At 39.6% G+C, this 21,629-nt stretch overlaps 1 protein-coding gene across 1 annotated transcript in view; it reads left to right on the top strand.

Annotated features, from left to right (window-relative positions):
• ADCY1 (adenylate cyclase 1) overlaps positions 1 to 21,629 on the top strand; it is a 1,911,278-nt gene that overhangs the window by 645,125 nt on the left and 1,244,524 nt on the right. Inside the window, exon 6 of the mRNA XM_044065602.1 lies at positions 12,195 to 12,322. Coding sequence (XP_043921537.1) covers positions 12,195 to 12,322 — 128 coding nt within the window. The remainder of the gene's footprint in view (positions 1 to 12,194; positions 12,323 to 21,629) is intronic.

The following is a 21,629-nucleotide window of genomic DNA, read 5'->3' on the forward strand; positions in this document are numbered from 1 at the left end:
AAATATAACCTACCATGGATACCAAAGTTCATAGTTTGCTATCAATTAGAAAAACTACTGTCCTATCACTGTTCTTACCAACACCTAAAAATGTATCAAAAAACTAACCAGAAGCTACCATGACTTACGAGTAACACACACACACACACACACACACACACACACACACACACACACACACACACACACACACACACATATATGTATATATATATTTATATATATATATGTTACAAATAATGACGAGACTATTAATTTAGTTATATATTTTGCCATTTAAAACTATTCCCCCACTACTGCATAAAACTTTAATAATCCTATTATATTAATCACAATTGTTAAATAATCTAGCAAATAGTGTATTAGATACCTGTTTTTGCAATAGTAGTATAAATTACCCATTAAATATTCTTAAATTATTCACTCATTCAAAATTAGTATAACTAGATCTCTAATTAAATAAGTACAACAGAGTGGGACCTGAAGAGATTAAGACATCTGTAAACTTAACAGGTGACTGGTAATCATATGTGGATCTAACTAATGTTCTGAAATAATTTTTAAAGTACAAGTGCCTGTATTTCAAAATTGTGAAACACACTTAACATGACAAATATCAAAATATTTAAAAATCCTTTAGCTTATGACACTACTTCATAAAGATATACACATTACTGAGGTTAAAGAGAAGGTCTTGCTATTTCTGTGGAGTTTAAAAAAATATTTGCAGTCCATATTGTGTTCAAAAGTTACATTGTGTTCAATTCATATCTCATTCTCCCTTCCACAGTCAAACATATTGAAAATCCAATTACATTGTATCAAAATGGATGTACCAATTAAGTATAAAGCACTTAAATTTCAGCTGTGAATTGTGAGACGAGTTATTTCAAGTAGTCTTAGTGAATCTAATAATATAAAGCATGTAAAAAGCTTCAAAGTTCACATGGTAAAGCTTCAAATTCATTTCAGCTTTCAGGTTATTTTCAAATATTTTATATGATTTTCTATGTAAATTATATGAGATCTTGTACATTCAGGTTTCTGCCTTATGCAGGTATATGTAATAGACATCTTTCTTAAAAGCAGTTTATTTAAATATATTTTTGTCTTATTTTTCTGTTAGCATTTTGCCTTATTTTATCTTGTATTTATAAAATCACCAATCAAAAAGGTATTTAATCATCAGCTCTTTATTAAAGATTATAGTATCTATACATATTTTATAACTTACTATTTTATTAAACATACATATTAAGTATTCATTGCTTATTTATTTGCATATTATTCATAAGATGTTCACACTTCTTATTAATTCTAGTATTATAAGCAATTTTGACTATATATAAAATAATTCCTGCTTATTTAATTTAACTATGTTTTAGCCATTATGAACTGCTGCTCTGATTTAAGCTTCACATACTGACATCAGAATTTGACTATAGCATGTAAAAATGACAACTCACAGCACACAGTAGCTGTTAATTTCCTCTGTAGGTTTCTCATTCCTCTTGTTTCTTCTAAGCTGTTCTAATCAGCAACAAACACTTAACTTTACTTCTTTCAATTAATATGTACGGATAATATGTACAATGAGAGTTAATGACACTATGGCGTACGCTATTAACATGCAAACTGTAAGAAATGTTATGTTAGCAACATAGCTGTGTAAAACATTACTGTAACTTTTGTGTTAACAATTCTTCACTTCCAAGAAAAGAAAACATGTTATATTGAGTAGATTTCTTACGTATATACTCTTAAAAAATGAAGAAAGAAAAAGTTATTTTTTTCACAGACACCAGTGATGAACTTTGACCTAGATTTTCTTCAGGAGAGCTCAAGGTGAGAAGAATACAGTTTTCTGACAGAAATGAAGCATTCTTTAGTTCAAGCTTTTTCTAAGTTTACTTGCTTCATAAATGGCGCGTGAAAGGAATGTGTTACACAGGAACAAAGAAAACAAAATCGCCAGCACTTCTAATTAGCTTATTACTTAGATCTGACATTCATTAACCCAGCAATGCACATACTAAGCAAAGTCGAACAAATAAAATTCTTAACTTATTTAGTCTTAACATTACCAATTCTATTGCTTTTAATTTAATGACATTCTGTTACAGGAAGTATTTATTTAACATTTAGAAATACACTTATATTTTAGATAAATTAAATATATTATGTATTTCACTATAAATACAATAGCACAATAAAACTAACCATTTGTATCCCTTATCATGAAAAATGTTTTAGCTTACAAAATATAAATACATACTTACATTTGTTTTGAAGCTTAAAGTCCAGTACAAACCTTTTACTTAAAGGGCAAATCTTTTGTTTCAGAAAATAAAAGTCCTGCAATCAGAGAATGAAAATCACTTGTTTTTAGGCTTTTTAATTTTAGAAGCAGTTTTCCAGGAATTTAGCTCATGCTGTCTCCCACTCCTTTTCTTCAGTATTATTAAGGATTTTATTATTATTTTGTTAACAAAAGTGGATGCCTCCTCCAGAGTGTTAAATATTTTGTTTTTTTCAGAAAGAAATGATTTGATCTTTGCAGGAAGCACCAAAGTAGCTTTAGTATTGTTCTTTTTAAGTTCCTTGATCAGTGATAAACAAGATTTTCTTTTACTTGTTACTTTACTGAAATAAACATTGTCAAATCTGACTACACATTCACCTGTTTTAATAGGTGGGCTGGACCATGCTGTTTTTAATATTTGATCTTAGTTTCTAAGCTAGTCATAAAATTCGCTATAATTGAATATGGTGGTGAGTTTTCCTTCTTTGATGGTGCTCTCGGTGACCCATGTGCCTTTTCAATTCTAAAAGATAAAATTTCAGGTAGAATTAATGTTTTATTTAGCCAGGTAGTTAAGTTTACTATATTGTCTGCTTCATACTTTTCAAGTATACTATAATTTCTGATGTGCTTTTGTCTCTGTCTGTTTTCTAAATCATCAAGTTTTTTTAGGAGCCAGTTATTTTGTTTTAAATAAAATTCAGTCTGAGACTCACCTCAAGTTATTCTTCCATACTGCTGATTTGTGTACTTTCTTGATTCATAAGTGTTTATAATTGTTCTTTCTGGTCTCTTCTTTGAAACGTTCTAGTTTGGTGTCTGGTTTGTCTGTTATATTCTTTGTTATTGTAACATGTTTGCTTCTTTCATGTATATTTGCTCTTGAATTTCTTAATAAATATGGATTAATCTATAGGTTCATAAGGTGATACTAGGCTATTGGCCCGGAGGCCCTTATAAGCCTAGCCAATAATTTTGCCCATGTTCCCACAAAGTCAGCACCTGTTTACCCTGTCCAGCAGGGACACAGGTGGGATCCTGGGGGGAGGTAGTTTCTGTTTCCCATCCAGTCGTCCAGGTTCCTCTTAGAGGGCTACAGAGGTACTCTGCTTGATATATAGAGGGAGTCTGTTCCACAGATTGGGGAGTCTTTAGGAAGCAAATCTGCACCACCAACGAGTTTTTTTAATGTCACGGACCAGGTTGAGGCCTTGCATGTGGTTTTCTCGAGTGGAGTTTGACTTACAGATATGAATCAACTACATCAAGGCTGGATCTGAGATGGCTTTTGTATGTCAGACACAGGTCACCTCTGAACAGTCTGTATGAGACACAGTAGAGGGACAGGGCTTTTACCCTGTCTGTATAGAATAGGTGTTTGAGAGCCTGATTTTTTCTGGTCAGGAACCTCTGTGGTCTGTCCAGCTGCTGCATGCGCTTGGCAAGGTACATGCTGAGGGGGGCATTGTACTCAATGATGGGTCTGAAAAGGGAGGAGTACAGGGATGTTATGACCTCCTTGTTCCTGGATGAAATACCCTTACTTATGAGATGGACCATGTAGAAAGCCTTCCATACAATGGAGGCAAAGTGGTTGTGAAAAGTTAGGTTGCTCTCAACCTGGTTGTCTAAGTCCCTCACAATTGATTGTGTGGTTTGTATTTTGTTATTAATGTAATTAGTGGGGATGCCATTTTCCCCAAAGGGGATAATGATGCATTTCATGGCATTCAGTTTGAGGCCATGCTTCTCGCACCAGTCATTAGTTTGGGTAAGGCCATCTTGGAGGATGTTCACACCACTAGGGGGATTTAAGACAACACCCAGCTTGCAGTCATCTGTAAACTTGGTCACTCACAGACCACTGGTTTTGGCTTGCACCTCAGAAAAGTATATCCCAAACAGTAGAGTCCCCAAGGTACACCACTGGGTCTACTACTAGAGGTGTCTTCCCCTATTTTGACTGCGTGGGTTCTATCAGTGAGCTAGTTAGCTACCCATTTTAAGTAATACATCCTGCATACTGGATATTAGTGACCAAGTATTTTTTTAGCAAAGAATCCTAAGAATCATTTCTTGAGTGACTCTTAACCAGTAGCTGAAATTATGACAGAATAATTACAGTGTTTGAAGAACTTAAGTTATAAATCTTTTTCTGATTATTAGTAAATAAAATTAGCTAACACGTATTTCCAGTTTTTATTTTAATTTTTTTGATTATATTTTTGTCAGAGAAAAGTTTTCACTGGTTGCTGCACTTAGTTAGGCATCTTGGCCACACCCATATGCATTGTTATTTTTACTGCATTAAAATACTTTGCTAGGGCTGCTGTTGAGGCAACAACTTATACAGGTTCATAGAATCATAGGCAAGTATTAAGCTAGCTGGTCTTATAGGCCCTTTTAAATCTAGCCAATTTCCCTTTTGGTTCTTGAATGTGCTTGAATTAGCCTATCACATTTGCTGTTAGATTGGCATTACCAACCCCAGGGTTGATAATTATATATTGTTCCTATTGAGAATAACTGGGATCATACTATCAATAATTTGATGGGACCCATGCATGGGTTAAAACATTTAGGAACTGTCTCCTTCCATTAATAGTACAGAGGACAGTCCTGGAGTATAAATATTCACACCACACTTATTGAAGCTTCATTTCTTAACTTACTTTTTATTTTCACTTAACTGCTTGCCAATATCCCTTTAAAAAGTAATTACATTACACCTTACATATTTCACTCCTGAAACACTGTCATACTGAACTGCTTGCCAATATCTCTTTAGATTTCAATCAGAAGACACTATTCAGATCTCTCATGATAAATTGTTTGCATCTGCAGGATGATTGTCTTCAGCCAAAATGAGTTGCTTTTGGAAAAAAACAGCTAATTATTTTGCAAATGTAAGAAATACTTATATATGTTTTCATAATTTAAACTAAGAACATTAATGTGGACGTCTATCTCCATAAAACAGGAAAAGTTTATGTATAATATGATCAACACATATTTTGTTCTCCCTAGCAGCTAAACATCACAGCTGCTTCTTTCCAGCCTTTATTACCTTGCTGCATCAAGTTTATATACATAACACTTATGAAAGAGTAAGTACTTTCTTACTGACATATAAAATATTCACTAATAGAACTCCACCACTGCAGATTTAAAATACCTCTGACTGCATATTGTACGGAGATGTTTCACAAAATAATATGTATTTGGTACTGGCAAACTTTACACAAATATAAATGAGACCCCAAAACTGTTTTGTTTGCAGTCATTTCTTCAGCTATCCAGTGTTCTACTAAACATTAATGATGTGTAGACTGGGATTTATGCTTTACAGTTCTCCCACCAGTTGACTTCTGGTGATTTTCATCCACTGATTCATGCAGAACAACAGTTCACACACCAAAACTACTTCTAGAGGGACTGATGCTTTATAACTCTCCCACTTTTTCACCATTTTCATTTTGTTGCTTCTGGTTTTCCTGATCATGTTTATCTCCCAGTATCAGTCTCTGTTTTGACTCCTTGGTAACCCTGATTCTTCCATATGGCTTCTGCACTTTTTCTGTTGGTCAAGCATTTTCCTTTAGGACAATGTAAAAGGGTTGACTAGAAAAATCTTTTGGTGGGCTTTATTTTTTTAACGCTGCATATTCTGTTGAGTAAACCCAGTGCATGAACAAAAGCATGTTTACCTTTGCATTTTGATATTTTTTGTTGATATTACCTATGTCCATAACAGTGATTCCAGCAGATCCATATATATCTTTGGAATCATTCATAACTTTGGTACACAGATGTATTACATACCAGCCCTGTGCACATCAATGATTATGAAAAAAAAATAGGATCCTTTATTGCTAGGTACCATCTGTGGTCTAATATAGTCATTTGGGTGCACTGTTTTTTTTCATTCACTTCATATTTCAGTCCAACAAATGTAGTGTGTGTGTGTGTGTGTGTGTGTGTGTGTGTGTGTGTGTGTGTGTGTGTGTGTGTGTGTAGACAGATATCTGTCTATCTATATGTAAGGCTGTCATATATATGATCATATGTACTTAATGTCAAAAAACTGACAGTAAGAAGTTCAAACATACAGAAGATTGAACACTCTAAACATTAAAAAAACAAAAAATTGGGAAAGGAAAAGTATTTCCTCTCCTGATCTTCATCTCCCCCCATAACACTAGCCTCAAATTTATCTGAATAGTGGCTGTATTATTGGAAGATTTTTCTTAAGTTAAGGTTTAGGGTTAAATTTGGTGGAAGGGGCAGTGTTAAAGTTAGCACACATTACTAAGGTGGACAGGGGGGGCTCTTACCCCCTCCAAACCTCAATTACCTTTCATGACAAAACAGACCCTCAACATTTTACGTTTGTCTATCCATACATTTGATATTAAGCACCATCCCTATGCTCCATCCCTATCACTCAGCGACCAAACTGATGTTTTATCTTTAAATATATATATATATATATATATATATATATATATATATATATATATATATATATATATACACACACACACACACACACACACACACACACAAAATTTTATTAGCATGTTCTTTTGACATAAAAACAGAAATGACTCTCTTCTTTGAAGAAGTGATATTTGCTGTTATTTTGAATGCATACCTCTCAGCTGTACAGATTTCCCCAGAAGATTCTGATTTTAACTGATATTTTTGGTCTGCTCATTATATCATTTGTAGTTTTCTTGTTAATAACTGGGTACTGATGCCACTAAATAATGACAGGCATTTGAATTTCAGACTTCATATTATTAAGAATATGCATACTAATGAAAATCCTGCTGTTCTATTATCTTTCTAAGTTTATAGGAGCAATATTTAAAGTCTGCCCCTTAGTTTGGACCTTTGTCCCCACATTATGTTTGGCTTGTCCAGTTTTTTTCCACTAAGAGATTGAGAGGTATGTGTAAATGTTATAGCAAAGTGCACTTATTTAGTCTACATCATTGCTGTAGAAGGATAAAGCCTCACCTGCAGCCTAGGTAAACTAACTTTAATTAGTGGCTGAGGTACCTGACGTTGCAGGCAGAAAGGAATGGCAGGACTAGCCTTAGGGAGGGATGCTTACTGCTACTCAAGTCATGCCACTGTGCTAATGATAAGACTTTGCTTGAGAACACAGGCCTGACATCACCTATTGTTGGGAAGATGGACATGTGCAGACACACTGATATTGATAAAGGGTAGCCCCTGTCTGCGAATGTGGGTTTGCATACATGCACAGACAAAGGAGTCTTTATGATGATGTAAGTGCATATTTCACCAGTAGTGTAAGGGGTTTGGCCAAAGCAAAAAAAAAATGCTTTTGTTGCCCGGATGCCAACTGGCAGTACCCCAAAGTATCCTCATGACTGGTTAGATGATGGCCTCCCTTGATCTAGATAGTGTCTGACAAACTGGAGGCTTGATAAATGGCAGGGAAAAACAAAACATAACACACACACATTTTTTTATTTGTTGTGACAGGCATGTTGCTGTTTTGTTTCATAATGGCTATTAGGTCATGTGGTATACAGCATAAGACAGACTCATAGTACATGTTTTCCTAAAAATTTCATTAGACTATCTTGAAGCAATTGTGAGGTATTGTCATTTGAAGTTAGGTATACATTAAGGACAGAGTGCATCCTTGAAATTGGAATAATGCATTATTTGTAAAACAGTCAGCTGAAAACATGTAAAAATCATTAAAAACATAAATATTTGATAATATTGTGGTTTCAGCATTAATAAGGCTGAAATTCAGAACAGTTTTTATATCATGGTAGATAATTTTACAACCGTATGGCAGGTGGATGTAACTTAGAGACACACCCAGTGCAATTGCAGAAAGCTGCAACATACCAAAAGTTTACCACTTTAGACTGCAACCAGATGTCCTGGTATGTGGTTATGTGGGTACGTCTGCCCCAACCAAATAAAACATGAACTGTGGAAGTAGCATAGGTCTAACTTATAATGCTCTGTCTATCACATTATGATACAACTGAGGATTGTAAATGTTACACAGGCCATGAAGTGCACATCGCCTACATTGATTCCTTACTGAGGCCAGTCAAGTATGTGCACAAAGGGGAGTATGGGAATCATAGACTAACACACAAATGACTTTTGTCCAGTGTAGTCTCCCTCCCCCTACCACTTCAGTAATAAAGCAGATGCTTCAACATTTTCTGCAGTTTCTTTGGGTTTGAGGAAGTGATTTGTGTGTGAGGACCCAAACTGTAAACACTGATGGCTTGGGTGGTTACTGGATAAGTTTCATAGTTTATATTCAGATTTGTGCTGTGCTACCTGTGCACCACCCAAATCAAACACAATCCACAGCAGAGCACTCAAAGCAACTAGTATAATACAGCATAATAGCAGGTAGTAAGTATATGGCTCCTATTTAGAAATATCATCATTATCAACTTTTTCCAATTTTCTACATGGGGTGAAGCTGTTGTGTCAACTGTAATCATTTCTCTCAATTCAGTGCCACTCTCTTACCTTCTTTGACAGTTATGTCTGACTGTCGCAGGTCTTCTCTTACACAAAGCATCCATCTCTTTTGCTGGATCCCTTTTTTTGCCTTCTTCCTGCCTATTCCAAATCTTCTTCACCACATTGTCTTTGCTTTTACGCACGTGTGCCCAAACCACTGTAATATGTTGTCTTTGACCTTCTCTGCAATTGGAGCTACTTTGGCTTCTGTGCTGATGTCCTAAGATGTCCTTCTGCCTTATAGTGTATATGACCTATCTCAGGTATTTCTTTTTCATCACCTCTAGCTTCCTTGACTGTTCTGCCTTTAGTACCCAGATTTCTTTACAATATGGTAGTGCCAGTCACAGCACTGTTTGTATACCTTACTTTTCAGCTTCTTTGGTATTCTTCTATCACACAGTGCCCCTGACACTCTGTTCCAGATGGCTGCAGCCCCCGACTCTAACTTTGACCTCCTCATTCAGACTTCCATTTTCCTCAACAATCCTTCTCAGTCACTTGAAGCTGTTAACCTGTTCAATTATTTTCCCTTCTATCTCAGTTGTTAACTTCTGCTGATTTTCCACATTTATTGCTATTACAACTGTCTTATCTGTACTCAGTTTCATTTCATTTCATTTGCTTTCAATTTTACATTCCATTCCCTTATCATTTCTGAATGAGTGCTTACAGTCCCTTAACATCGGCATACAACAACTTTGCTGAACTGCTCCCTCTGACCTGTTTGCTAATGTAGTCCATCACCAGTATGAACAGCAGAGGGCTCAGAGCTGAACCCTGATGCACATCCATTCCCACTTGGAGCCCCTCTGTGAGTCTAGACTCTGTAGTTGAGCCATTGGGTTGTTGTACATAGCTTCACTAATTTTACTAATGTTTCTGTGACTTCAAAGCACCACAGGACTGCACAAGTCAGCTTAATTGGGACTGTAAGCTGTCTTCAAGTCTAGGAATGCCCAGTTGGCCTCTTTCCTCATCTCTAGCCCCTTTTCAACTACCCGTCTCACTGGAAACACTGAATTATTTGTGCTACATCCTGATCTGAATCCAAAGTGCTCATCTCCCATCTTACTTCGTACTACTCTGTGTATTAGTTATCAGTTACTGTCTCCAGAACTTTCATACATTGTGGCAGGAGTTTGATACTGCTGCACTGCCCACACTTGTGAATCTCCACTTTGCTCTTGTGCATTGGCACTAACGTGCTTATTCTCTAGTCATCTGGGATACACCTTTCTCACTATACTACTATGAGTACTCTCAGGAGCCATTTCATCCAGCATCCTACTGAGAAATACACACTTCAGATATTCCACTCCCCATACAACAATGTAATACAAACAGTACCATATCAACATCATTGTAATTATGACCCAGTGCAGGACATCTGAATACCGTCATATCAGATGGCATTAGATTTAAGACACATTCCTTGCCCTACAGGTATGCATGAACTGTAAAAACACACAACACTCGTAACTTAAGTAGATTATAGCCTGCAACCCCACCCCCACCCCCCCATATTATCCCTGCCATGGCGGTAGAGCTTCAGTCAAGATAACACTCTCCATCAAACTGGCATTATAGCTGGTTCTTAAAAACATCAATATAAACAAATCCTGCAGTATGTGTGCTAAGAGGCTCTGTCAGCTATGTGACCTCACATGGGCATCTGTGAAGCACACTTAGTATTTGTAGGTGGGCCATTGACCTCTTGAGGGATGTGGAAAATATACTGCATTTCTGTAGCCCATAGAAGTGCTAAAACACAAACCCGCTAGCATAGTTAGGCACCATACAGCCTGTACACCCTTTCGATACCAGTATTTACTCCCTAACTCTTCATTCCATGCTATTTCTACATGAAACAATAGCAGCACCTGTTTGGCTTGCTATGGCTGAGTTATGTGAGCCATACTGCTTCACAGTACAGTCTTTGCAGAAGATCCACATGGATAGTAATCCACACACTTGCCACAACATCTGCCACCCAACAGTCCCAATACTTCCTGCATCTGTTAAAACAATAATTCCATGCAATTCCCTAGCTTCCATCAGGGATTGACCCCAAAGTGTGCCTGAAGGATACGTTTATTCTTCCCTGCCAGCACTTCAGATGTCCAAGCTGCTAATCAATCCTAGACTACTTGTGCCACAGTCAAGGCTTTATCCCCCTATGTTATGGTGCTAGTTACAGTGTTCTGACTTTAAGGCTACTTTTTATCTGTCTTCATGATGACTCTCATACAGCTGCACCAATATAACAGTATATTTATTTCACATTTGTTTACCAAGAATGTCCGACTTGGAACAAGCCAGTTTTCAGCAGAGGCCTGGGGAGAAATGCTTCACATGCATGTCTTTGTAATTTGGGAGGAACTCTGAGCACTCAGAGGAAACCCACTTGAATGCAGGGAGGACATGCAGACTCCACACAGAAGGCACCCTAGCCAAAAATCGAAATGGAGAACCTCTTGCTGTGAGGCGACAATGCAAACCACTGCACAGTACATTTTTGTTTATGGCATGCAATTGTTTCACACTTTTTAAGATTTGTTATATGTGATGCTTTTTAGTTATATGCATAGTACATACAAAGATTTAGTTGAACTACACCACCACCTTTATAAGTTCATAGGTTGATGATATATTTATAGCTAAGGAGATCATCAGGATGTTCAACCATGTCACCCAGTACAGGTGAGAAACGAATAAAATCATGGATAAAAATGTGTGATCTCCTATTTTGTGAATATGATATTTAAGGCCAGCCTATTCCTTTTAGATATTATGTGCCTGTAATCCCATCTGGTATCGATGTAAGGTTAGGTCTCCAGAGCCAGTGGATATTTTATCACTAGCTCTGTTTAAGTTAAAACATTTTGAGAGTGCTGGGTCATTCATACCATGGAAGGCTGAGCTCTAGTCATCACAACACTGAGTAGGGGAACAAGTCAGAAGAAAGCTTTTAGTCTGTCAGAATAATTCAGGTTACTGAGACCTGAGATAGTTTTGGTGAGAAAACATTGAGATCTGTTTATCATATATATAATATTCCACTTAAATCTGACATAGTCATGAGGGACTTGTGTACTTCTGTTGATAAACTTTCTTTTGACCATCACATCATGTGGTGGCTAGAAAATCATTGTGTCTTGCACATTTTATCACTTGTGGTGTCTACTAATGTCCAAAGAAGTTTTATTCCTTATATACTCCTTAATTATTATGTCATTTTTTTTACGTTACATAAAAGTGAAATTATTTGTTAAATAATTGTAAGTACCATTATATTTTTATAGGAAAATCATTTTAGAATAAGTCATTTGCTATTCTTGTTATGTTTCTACAGGAAAACCATTGTAGAAGAATTAAAATCCTTGGGGATTGTTATTACTGTGTATCTGGTCTCATGCAGCCCCAAACAGACCATGCTCGTTGTTGTGTTGAGATGGGTCTGGATATGATTGACACAATTATGTAAGTGTTCTGACATATTTTATCTTTCATACAGTGAAGGTATACAGTGAAAAAAAATATTTGCTACCAACTTTGTGTTATAAAGAACAAATCAAATTCTTTCATTTAAATTTAACCACTTTATTTTTTTTTAAACTTTTTAAACTGGTTTGATAATCTGAGCTTCCAAACCTTGGTTAGAAGATTATACTACACTGCTGTATTTATGCGTTGATCCTTTGCTGAAGGAAGTGATTAGGGCTGCATTTTAAGGAGATCTGCTTGTTATGGATATGAGACTTGTTAAATAATGGCTCTAGCTACTGTATGACAAATGGCTAAGGGTGTAGTTTCATCTGATATGAGCACAGACAGACAAGAATACGAACTAAAAAAAGTGTTTTGTCTTTTCAGTTGATATGCTTTTAATCCGTGTGTGTGTGTGTGTGTGTGTGTGTGTGTGTGTGTGTGTGTGTGTGTGTGTGTGTGTGTGTGTGTGTGTGTCTATACATAAAGGTCCAAAAAAGTTCAAACTTAAAATGTAAAGTAACATATGAAATATTTTGTTTGAAACTTAAAATATAATGTAATGTATTAGTTTCTTTGAACTTTTGGTACTTTTCCGTTATCGGGGAAACAGTTCTACTGAGCTAGCAGAAGTGGGCATGCTTGGCTGTAGACTCTGTGCGGCAACCAGAAATCCAGCCACTAGTTAGTGAGCAAACAGTAATACAAGTAAAGAAAGCAGGCAATATAAAATTGCAAAAAGCAATTAGAGTGAGCAGCCAACTGCACAAGCTCTGTTAGGACTTCTGCCACTAGAAGACAATTTAATAGGTGAGCTATGTCTTGCCCTGTTTATTCCACTTAAAGGAGCAGTACAAGCCTTGTAAAAGCAATTAGCTCTTTCAGACCGAAATTTTAACTTTACCTATCACTTTGCTAGTCACCTCCCACTTTCTGACATCAATCCTGACCTGTTCTACAGTCCCACCCATGGCACCAATTTTCTTTACATTCATAGTTAACCCCCCCAGTTCCAGTCTTTTTTTGCCCCCTGTGGAGTTCAATACCGTTCTTTTGATAACCAGTACTTCATGTAGATAACGTATTCATATTTATTATTGCACATTCCAGTCTTTTAATACTGTATACTTTTATGGTAACTGAAATTGCTGTCAAAGTTTTCACTTTCAGTTATTGAAGCTAAGGGTACACGTGTGCAATAAGGAAGAAGTGGAGGTTATTTACAAATTATTTAATATACTTTTCTCATGTTCCTAACCATCATTCTTGTTAGTGAATGTTTACAATTTCATGATAACATTATGCAGAAGCTAACTTATTAGAAGGCTGAGTAGGCCTTTAATATTTTGTTCTGTCTGTTTTTTTTTTTTGTTTTGTAACAGAGAGCAGTAACGGCTGAATGCCGCTACAATTTCCATATTTGCGGTTGCGCTTTTTTTTTTTCTCTCATCAAACAGGAGATGTAATGGGATCCTATCTCGCCTACATTCATAACTGATGGGTTCGGAGCCGATCCATCAGCTCCGACTCGGCCACTATATAGTAGAACGAAGTCTCTAATTGGCTGGGCTACCCCTTATCCCAGAATGCACCACGCCTTCTTCCCCAGATCTCGTTTGCCGCTTTTCAAGCTAGACGTGGTCTCGACTTGGCTGGAGCTAAGTGTTTTTTTATTACTTTTTGGTCTTTTGACCTAGGGGTTTCTTCACTAATTTAACAAACAGCTGTTTTAACAGCTTTTCGTGTGTGTGTGAACCTTTTTCTGTGTGGTTGGTATTTCTCTACTTACCGGGCAAGGCCCGTTTAAGTCAGAGGGCCTTTGCCCTTATTGGTGAGTTAGTGTGTTGAATTTGTCTACTTTTAGGTTTGATTTTTTCATCCTACTGTACATTCTACTTTATCGGGCTAAGTCCGTTTTTAGTTAGAGGGCTTCTGCCCGTTTTGAGTTCTGTATCTCGGGCCAGTCCCGTTGTTGAGTCAAGGGCTCATGCCCTACTTTAAGATTACTTTTCGTGTAAGAATAGTTGTGTGAGAGGATGTCAAAAGAAAAGAAGTCTGGTTTTAAGAAGTGCACCAAGTGCAACTACAAAATGTCTATTACTGATAGCCATGCTGTTTGCGTGTATTGTTTAGGACCAAAACATTTGCAGGAAACATGTAGTGTTTGTCATGCTTTTTCCTCTAGGGTCCTTCAAGAACGTAAAAATAAATTGATCCTTAAGGGCCTTATTAAGCCCTATTTTGAGGAAGCTTTGGCTTCTCCTTCCTCTCCAGCTTCTAAAAAGAAAAGGTTGTCGGCTCCGACCAGTCCGTCGGAACCGACTTCCAAGAAGCATAGGTCGATCTCTTCTTCCTCGGCTCTAATGGCTTCGGAGCCTCGGGTGGAAGGGTCTGCCTCGATACCTCCTTCCTCGGCTCCATTGGTGTCGGAGCCGCAGGTTGGGGGATCGAGAGGCGAATCACCTGCTTCGGCTCCTTTGGTCTCGGAGCCGTTGGAGGTGTGCAGCTCAGACTCTTCCCTCCCGGCCCCGAAGTCTCCTTCGGCGCCGATGATTATTCACATGGTTCCGGACCCGGTGCCGATGGTGTTGGAGCCGGTCCCCTGGTCTGTCAGAGCCGAGAGAGAAGTCGTCTCGGCCCCCATCTATTTCCTCTAAATCCTCCAGGTTGTCAGACTCAGATTTGGACAGAGTTATCCAGAGGCTTTTCCAGTCCCCGGTTTTTGCAAAAATGGTCTCGGCTCCAGCCCACTCGGCTCCGGAGCCGGCTCCCACTTCGACGCATCCGATTCCACCTCCAACTTCCTCGGAGCCGTTGGAGTCAGTGATGGTAGAGCGGAGCAGAGTTGTCCAGTCGGAACCGAGACTCCCTCGGAGCCTTTCTGTTCCAACCATCATTCCTACCCTGTCCTCAGTGTCAGGGTTCGGTACCGGGACTTCCTCGGTCTGGGCTGAGGGGAACACTTTGGAACTGGTAGCTTCGGTGCCTAGTCTTCCCCTCAGAGCGTTGGCCGTAGGGATTCCCGGTACCATGGTGGTCTCTCAGCCGGTGTCCTCCGTAGAGTCTGGAGGTCCTGCTTTTGAGGCCATGAGGAGTGCGCTGGCCATGTCCTTGCCGGCTCAGCAAGTCTCTACCTCACCGTCCCTAGACTTGGGAACTGGTGCTTCTGGTGTGCTTTATTCCCACGACAGTGGGGCCCCAGGGCCTGAGGATACCCCCTTGGGGGGTTCCCTTCTCCCGGGAGGTCCTTCTGAAATCCACTTCAGATGAACCTCCAAGGAAAAAATTGTGCAAGAGGAAGCACATTGACTCCCAGGATGAGTCTATCACATCAGATACTGACCTCGATGATGTGGAGAGGTCCCCAAAATCATCCTCGGATGACGTCTCATTCTCAGATATCCTCGAGATCCTGAGACAGAGAGGCGATTGGCAGTCCAAAACCCCTTCCGCGGAGGAGTCAGTCTTCCTCAAGGCTTTTGGGGCCCAGCCCTCCACCTCCTGGGTGTCTCCACCCTTCGATGAACTACTAGATTTAGTTTCTCGACGGGTGTGTGAACACCCTGACTCTGTGGAACCGGTGCCCACCAGGCCTAACAAGTTCCTCTCAGCCCCTCCTCAAAAGGAATTTTTGTCTAAAGGAGTTGCAGTAGATGCGATGGTGGTGGCATCTGCCACTCAGCAAGACGTGGCAGAGGCTTCAACGTCTATTCACCCTCCTAATAAGGATTCCAGGAGCATGGATAGGTACGGGAAGCGTACCCTTTCTTCAGCGGCCTTTACCCTGCGGTCGCTGAATTACCTTTGTCATTTTACCAGGCTCCAAAGAGACCTCCTCAAAGAGTTAGGTGAGTCTCTTACGGGTAATCTTTCTGAGGCGTTAGCCCAAACTGTTGGCGCCCAGATGACTACCCTTTCTTCGATAGTCAACTCGTCCATGAGGCTCACCTCATATGCGGCCGAAGGGGCGAGTAGAGCAGCGGGAACAGGCGTGGCTCTTAGAAGACACGCCTGGTTATGCTTGTGTCCCTTTGCGGAGGCTTTTAAGTCTTCCTTCACCGACGCCCCCTTTGATGGGTCCTCCCTGTTTGGACCCAAGGTGAAGGACACACTGACTCGGTGCGAGCAGGAGGGCAAGACCTTGACTGCCGTGGGGGCCCGTTTTTCCGCTCCCTCTAGACCTTATCCCAAGGCTCAGAGAGGAGGGAAAATGTGGTTCAGGAAATCTCAAAGGTCTTTCCCTACTCCACCGAGTGATCCCCCTCTAGAGGCAGGGGGGGGATTCAGGAAGATGCTGCCCCAGAGGCGGCAGAGGCCGCCGTAACTCTGGAGACCGCGATTCCTTTCGTGGTCCATCCTACGCTCCCCGTCCCTGAGACGTGGCCCGACTGCGCATCTCCGGAGCCAGTCGGGGGTCGTTTTGCGGAACACCCACAGGCTTGGGAATCTATCACCAAGGATCAGTGGGTGCTCCGAACCATAACCGGAGGCTATCTCATCCCTTTCATCAAGATCCCCTCTCTTCCTATCAGGAAAATCCCGGATGTGCCACCCAGTCAGCGGGATCAAGCAGCGGTTGAGGTTTCAAAGCTGCTAAGAAAAGGAGTTATCCAGCCTGTCCCCGCCGACCAGATCGGATCAGGAACTTACTCGACTATTTTTGGTGCCAAAAAAGACAGGGGACTTAAGGCCCATTTTGGACCTCAGTTCATTGAATCGCTTTGTAAAAAAATCCAAATTCCGAATGGTCACCCTTCAGTCCAATCTCCCGTTATTGGAGAAGGATGTCTGGATGTGCTCCATAGATCTCAAGGACGCTTACTATCACATTCTGATAAATCAAGAGTCCAGGAGTCATTTACGCTTCTGCCTGGGAACCAGTCATTCCCAGTTCCAAGCACTGCCCTTTGGTCTCACCGCAGCCCCCAGGGTGTTCACCAAGTGTCTGGCAGTAGTGACAGCTCACTTGAGAAGTCTAGGATTCCAAGTGTTTCCCTATCTAGACGACTGGCTCCTTACTGCCACCTCCAAGCATCTACTAGTTTGGGCACTTATGACCACAGTCAGTTTGGGTCATTCACTAGGAATCACGTTCAATTGGGGAAAATCTGTGCTGCAGCCGTCTCAGCGTATTACCTTTATAGGCGCAGAGTTAGACACAAGAAGAATGCGGGCATTCTTGCCGGTAGAAAGGATTCAGGTCCTGCAGTCTCAGGTTCAAACCTTGTTACCCAGATCACGAGTTCAGGCCAGACTGGTTCTGCAGTTATTGGGCACGATGGCCTCGACTATTCTTCTAGTCCCCTTAGCCAGGCTGCACATGCGGGTGCTACAATGGCTACTGTCAGTTCAATGGTCCTTTCAGGAATTTCCCTTGAACCATTTGGTCCAGATTACCGAAATTTGCCGTCGGGACCTACGTTGGTGGCTGCTTCGGTCCAACCTGGACCAGGGGCGACCCTTTGCCCTTCAGCCTCCCGTTGCCACGGTGACCACGGACGCCTCCCAGACAGGGTGGGGGGGTCATTATCTGGACAGGTCTGTCCAAGGCACGTGGCAGGCTCACGAAACGCACTTACATATCAATATCCTGGAAATGACAGCGGTGCTACTGGTGTTGCAAGCACTTCATCATGCTCTTCCACGGGGTACTATTGTGATCCTATCCGACAACATGTCGGTAGTCTGGTACATAAACAAGCAAGGCGGAACAGGTGATACAGAAGGCGATTTATCTAGGAAGCCAGGTTTGGTTCTTTAGAATTCCTGGCTTCTTTGTTTTATTTGGGCTTCTCATTAAACAATTAAAAGTCCAACTGGCGCTAATTTTTTTTTTTCATGTCTCTTCCTTTCCTTCTTAATGGCAAACAGGCTTTGCAAATCTTTCCTTAAGTTGTGTGGCCTGGCTGCCCCCATCCTGTGCCCCTTGGGACCTGAATATGGTTCTAGCTGCTTTTACTGCCCCACCCTTGAACCAGCAGCTACTTGTGATATAAAATTTCTATCTTGGAAAACTTTTTGGTGGCTAAACCACCATAGCAAAAATGGATTAAAGATTGCATCTCCTCATTTCAGGGCTCATTCTACCAGGACAATGGCTACTCTGTAGCATTTCGGTAGAGCCTTTGGTTCCACAGTTCTCAGGAGTGTTTTCAATGAGCCACCTGGGATTTTAGGTGCATGAAAGGTGAAAAGGGTGATTTTCAGTGTGTTTGTCCCATTTCACCAGTAAACTTGTATTTGTATTCTCATGCTCATGAGACAGTATGTTACTTTTTTATGATACTTTTGAGAATCTCTTCTGAATATATATACTGCTTCAACTGTTGCCCCGGCCCGATAAAAAAGTACCAAAGCCTTTAAATTTGTTGTTGTAAGATTGGGTTTGTCCTGAAATTCTGAGTTATGCTGCATATGTGTTTATCCCACATTCTCCTTGTGTAATATATCCATCTTTTCTGTCTCCTACTACTAAAATTCAAGAGTCTCTCTGAAACACCCTCATTTCTTTCAGCAGCGAACTCAGTGTTTCATTGTGATGTTGTTTTGGGCCACTGTATTAGTTACTTAAAGCTTATAGTGGATTGCTAATCTGCTTGTTATTGTTGTTTTATAATAGTAGTGAAAACATAGTGGACCACCACAGAACCCATGCTTACAGCTTTAAACAATATTTGCTATATTACTGGCTGGCATTTTTGTCTCTCAGCCAGTTTTACTTTGTTCCACTTCTGTCTGCAAACTTTCGTGCAATCAGTTTGTTTGCTGTCAAACTGTAACTGTCTGAGGAATACTCACCTGTACATAGTGTTTTGCAGTACTTTATTCTTTCTAAACAGCTCTACCGTAATTACAGTCTGCAGTAGCATATGTGCTTCCAGAGCATGTGTTAGACTAATGTTCCTACTACATAAAATTGTCCCACTGTCACCATAACTGATAAAGACTCCTTCTGCGGGTGCTGGAGCTTATTCCCACTATGCTTCCTTTTCATCCATGATTCTCCAGCCTCCCCCCATGGCATTACATTTGTAGGGCCTGTTTTCAACCCAGAATTCCACCTACTTCCCACCCTTGTTAAAGGCATACATATAAATATAGACATACCCTGGTCACAAGAATACACACACAATTCCTAAACCATCAGCTTGCATTTAAGTACTTTAACTTTTTTTTTTTTTTAACAAAGTTTTTTATTTTACTAAGACTAAACAAAACAATATTCATTTACAGTCATTAACAAAGAAACAAAAGAAACAATATACAGAGTCCATAGCAAAGTTCTACATTGTTATACATACATTCAGGAAGTCGATCGATTAATCTTTTTGTAACAGTGAAAATAATTTTTCCCAAACAATTGATCTATGTGTTGAGCTTTTGTTCTCAGCTTTATAGTTGCAGTTTCTTTATCACACAATGACTTGGCTAAATAAATAAATTCATTATTAAAAGAGAGAGGAGAAATAGTTTTCTAGTTTTTTTGTCACAGCTTTCCTTGTAACTGCAAGGACCGACTACAGTATGTGTACTTGAGTTTTGGGTATAACCTCTGGAATCGGCACATTAAATAAGATAAGAGAATCAGAAGTCACACATTTATCATTCCACAATGCATTACATAAATTCCTGAATTTACTCCAAAATAAAGATATCATCTTACAGGTAATATGTTGCCAATCAGCATTTTCTGCAGTCCACCTCCAACATTTCAAGTAATATTTTTAAACATATTGGCAATTTTTGTGGTGTCAGGAAGCATCTATGGAGGAATCTCCAGGTATATATCTTCCAGTAGGGGAGGTTGTTGTTTTCCCTACTGATCATAAGCAGAGTTTTTTTTATTATTAATGGTAAATTCCCGTTTATTTATTTTAGTAGAATAGTTCCAGTAAGAGGCATCTATGAAGCTGAAGTCTGATCTAATAGTTCTATAGATCATAGATATGAATGAGGTGCCTATCAAGAGAGCCATTAGTAATATTACCCATTAGTTTTAAGATTTTAGATGTGTTATCTACCCTGAGTTTCTAATGACAATATGGTTTTATTGTAAAAATAAAACTCTGCAGACTTGTATATATGTATTGTATATCCAATTACTGTTATTTAAGCTATACCTAGCAATTAAGTAATTGTGTGAATTTTATTTGTAGATAAAAATTGATTCCAGTAAAATAGGTTGCTGTCCTTGAATTCCCACATTTTATTTGAATTAAAGGAAATTAAACATTCGTTTAGAATTGTAGAAAAACTACAATCCACTCTGCTACAGGCCCCATGAGGAGCTCAGTGTCTCTCCAACCTAACACCACTCTTAAGTATTCAACTGCGGTACCACCTTTATCATTCTTATAAGAAAAGCGCAGTCCGGGTCCGAACTGTCTGGAAACAGCTAAAGTTAACTTTGAACCTAACACCACTCTTGAGTATTCAACTGCGGTACCACCTTTAACATTCCTATAAGAAAAGTGCAGTCCGGGTCTGAACTGTCTGCAAACAGCTACAGTTAACTTTGAACCTAACACCACTCTTACGTATTCAACTGCGGTACCACCTTTAACATTCTTATAAGAAAAGTGCAGTCCAGGTCTGAACTGTCTGCAAACAGCTACAGTTAACTTTGAACCTAACACCACTCTTAAGTATTCAACTGCGGTACCACCTTTATCATTCTTATAAGAAAAGCGCAGTCTGGGTCTGAACTGTCTGCAAACAGCTAAAGTTAACTTTGAGTATGTGTTTACCTATTTGAGCCAATAATCATTTTCCTCTGGAGAGCACTCTGCTTTGGCTTGTAAGCAGCCCCCCCCCCACTCATCTTCCACTTTCTCTCTTATTCCCTTCTGTTAGCAAATAGTATCCATAACTGATCAATACTGTGTGTTTGTTAATTTAAACTGAAGCCACAATAGCCTACTGATACAAGGTTATCCTGTTTTTCCACCTGAGAAATGGTTAAGAAATGATTTACAGTTTCAGAGCAGTCCTTGGTCAATTTATGATTGTTTCTTAAACACAAACTTGTCTTTGCTTTGGCACATTTGCAGCAGTACAAACGAACTGTCTGCTCACACCCTTGTTCTCCCCCCCCTTCTCTGTTTATTACCTTAAGCCAATCCCAAAGTTAATAAATATTGCATGTGGCGGGCACCATTTTTAAAACTACAACCACCCTTTGTCACTATCATATGTTCATTTATCAGTTTACTCTGTTACCTGATTGTTTCCAGCCCCCTCATAAGAGCTACTAACAGGGCCTCTACCCGCTTCGCTCCCCACCCTGCCCCCCATTCCCTCC

This window comes from Protopterus annectens, chromosome 3.part0 (genome assembly GCF_019279795.1).
Source record: "Protopterus annectens isolate FY-2018-M chromosome 3.part0, PAN1.0, whole genome shotgun sequence".
Lineage (NCBI taxonomy): Eukaryota > Metazoa > Chordata > Ceratodontiformes > Protopteridae > Protopterus > Protopterus annectens.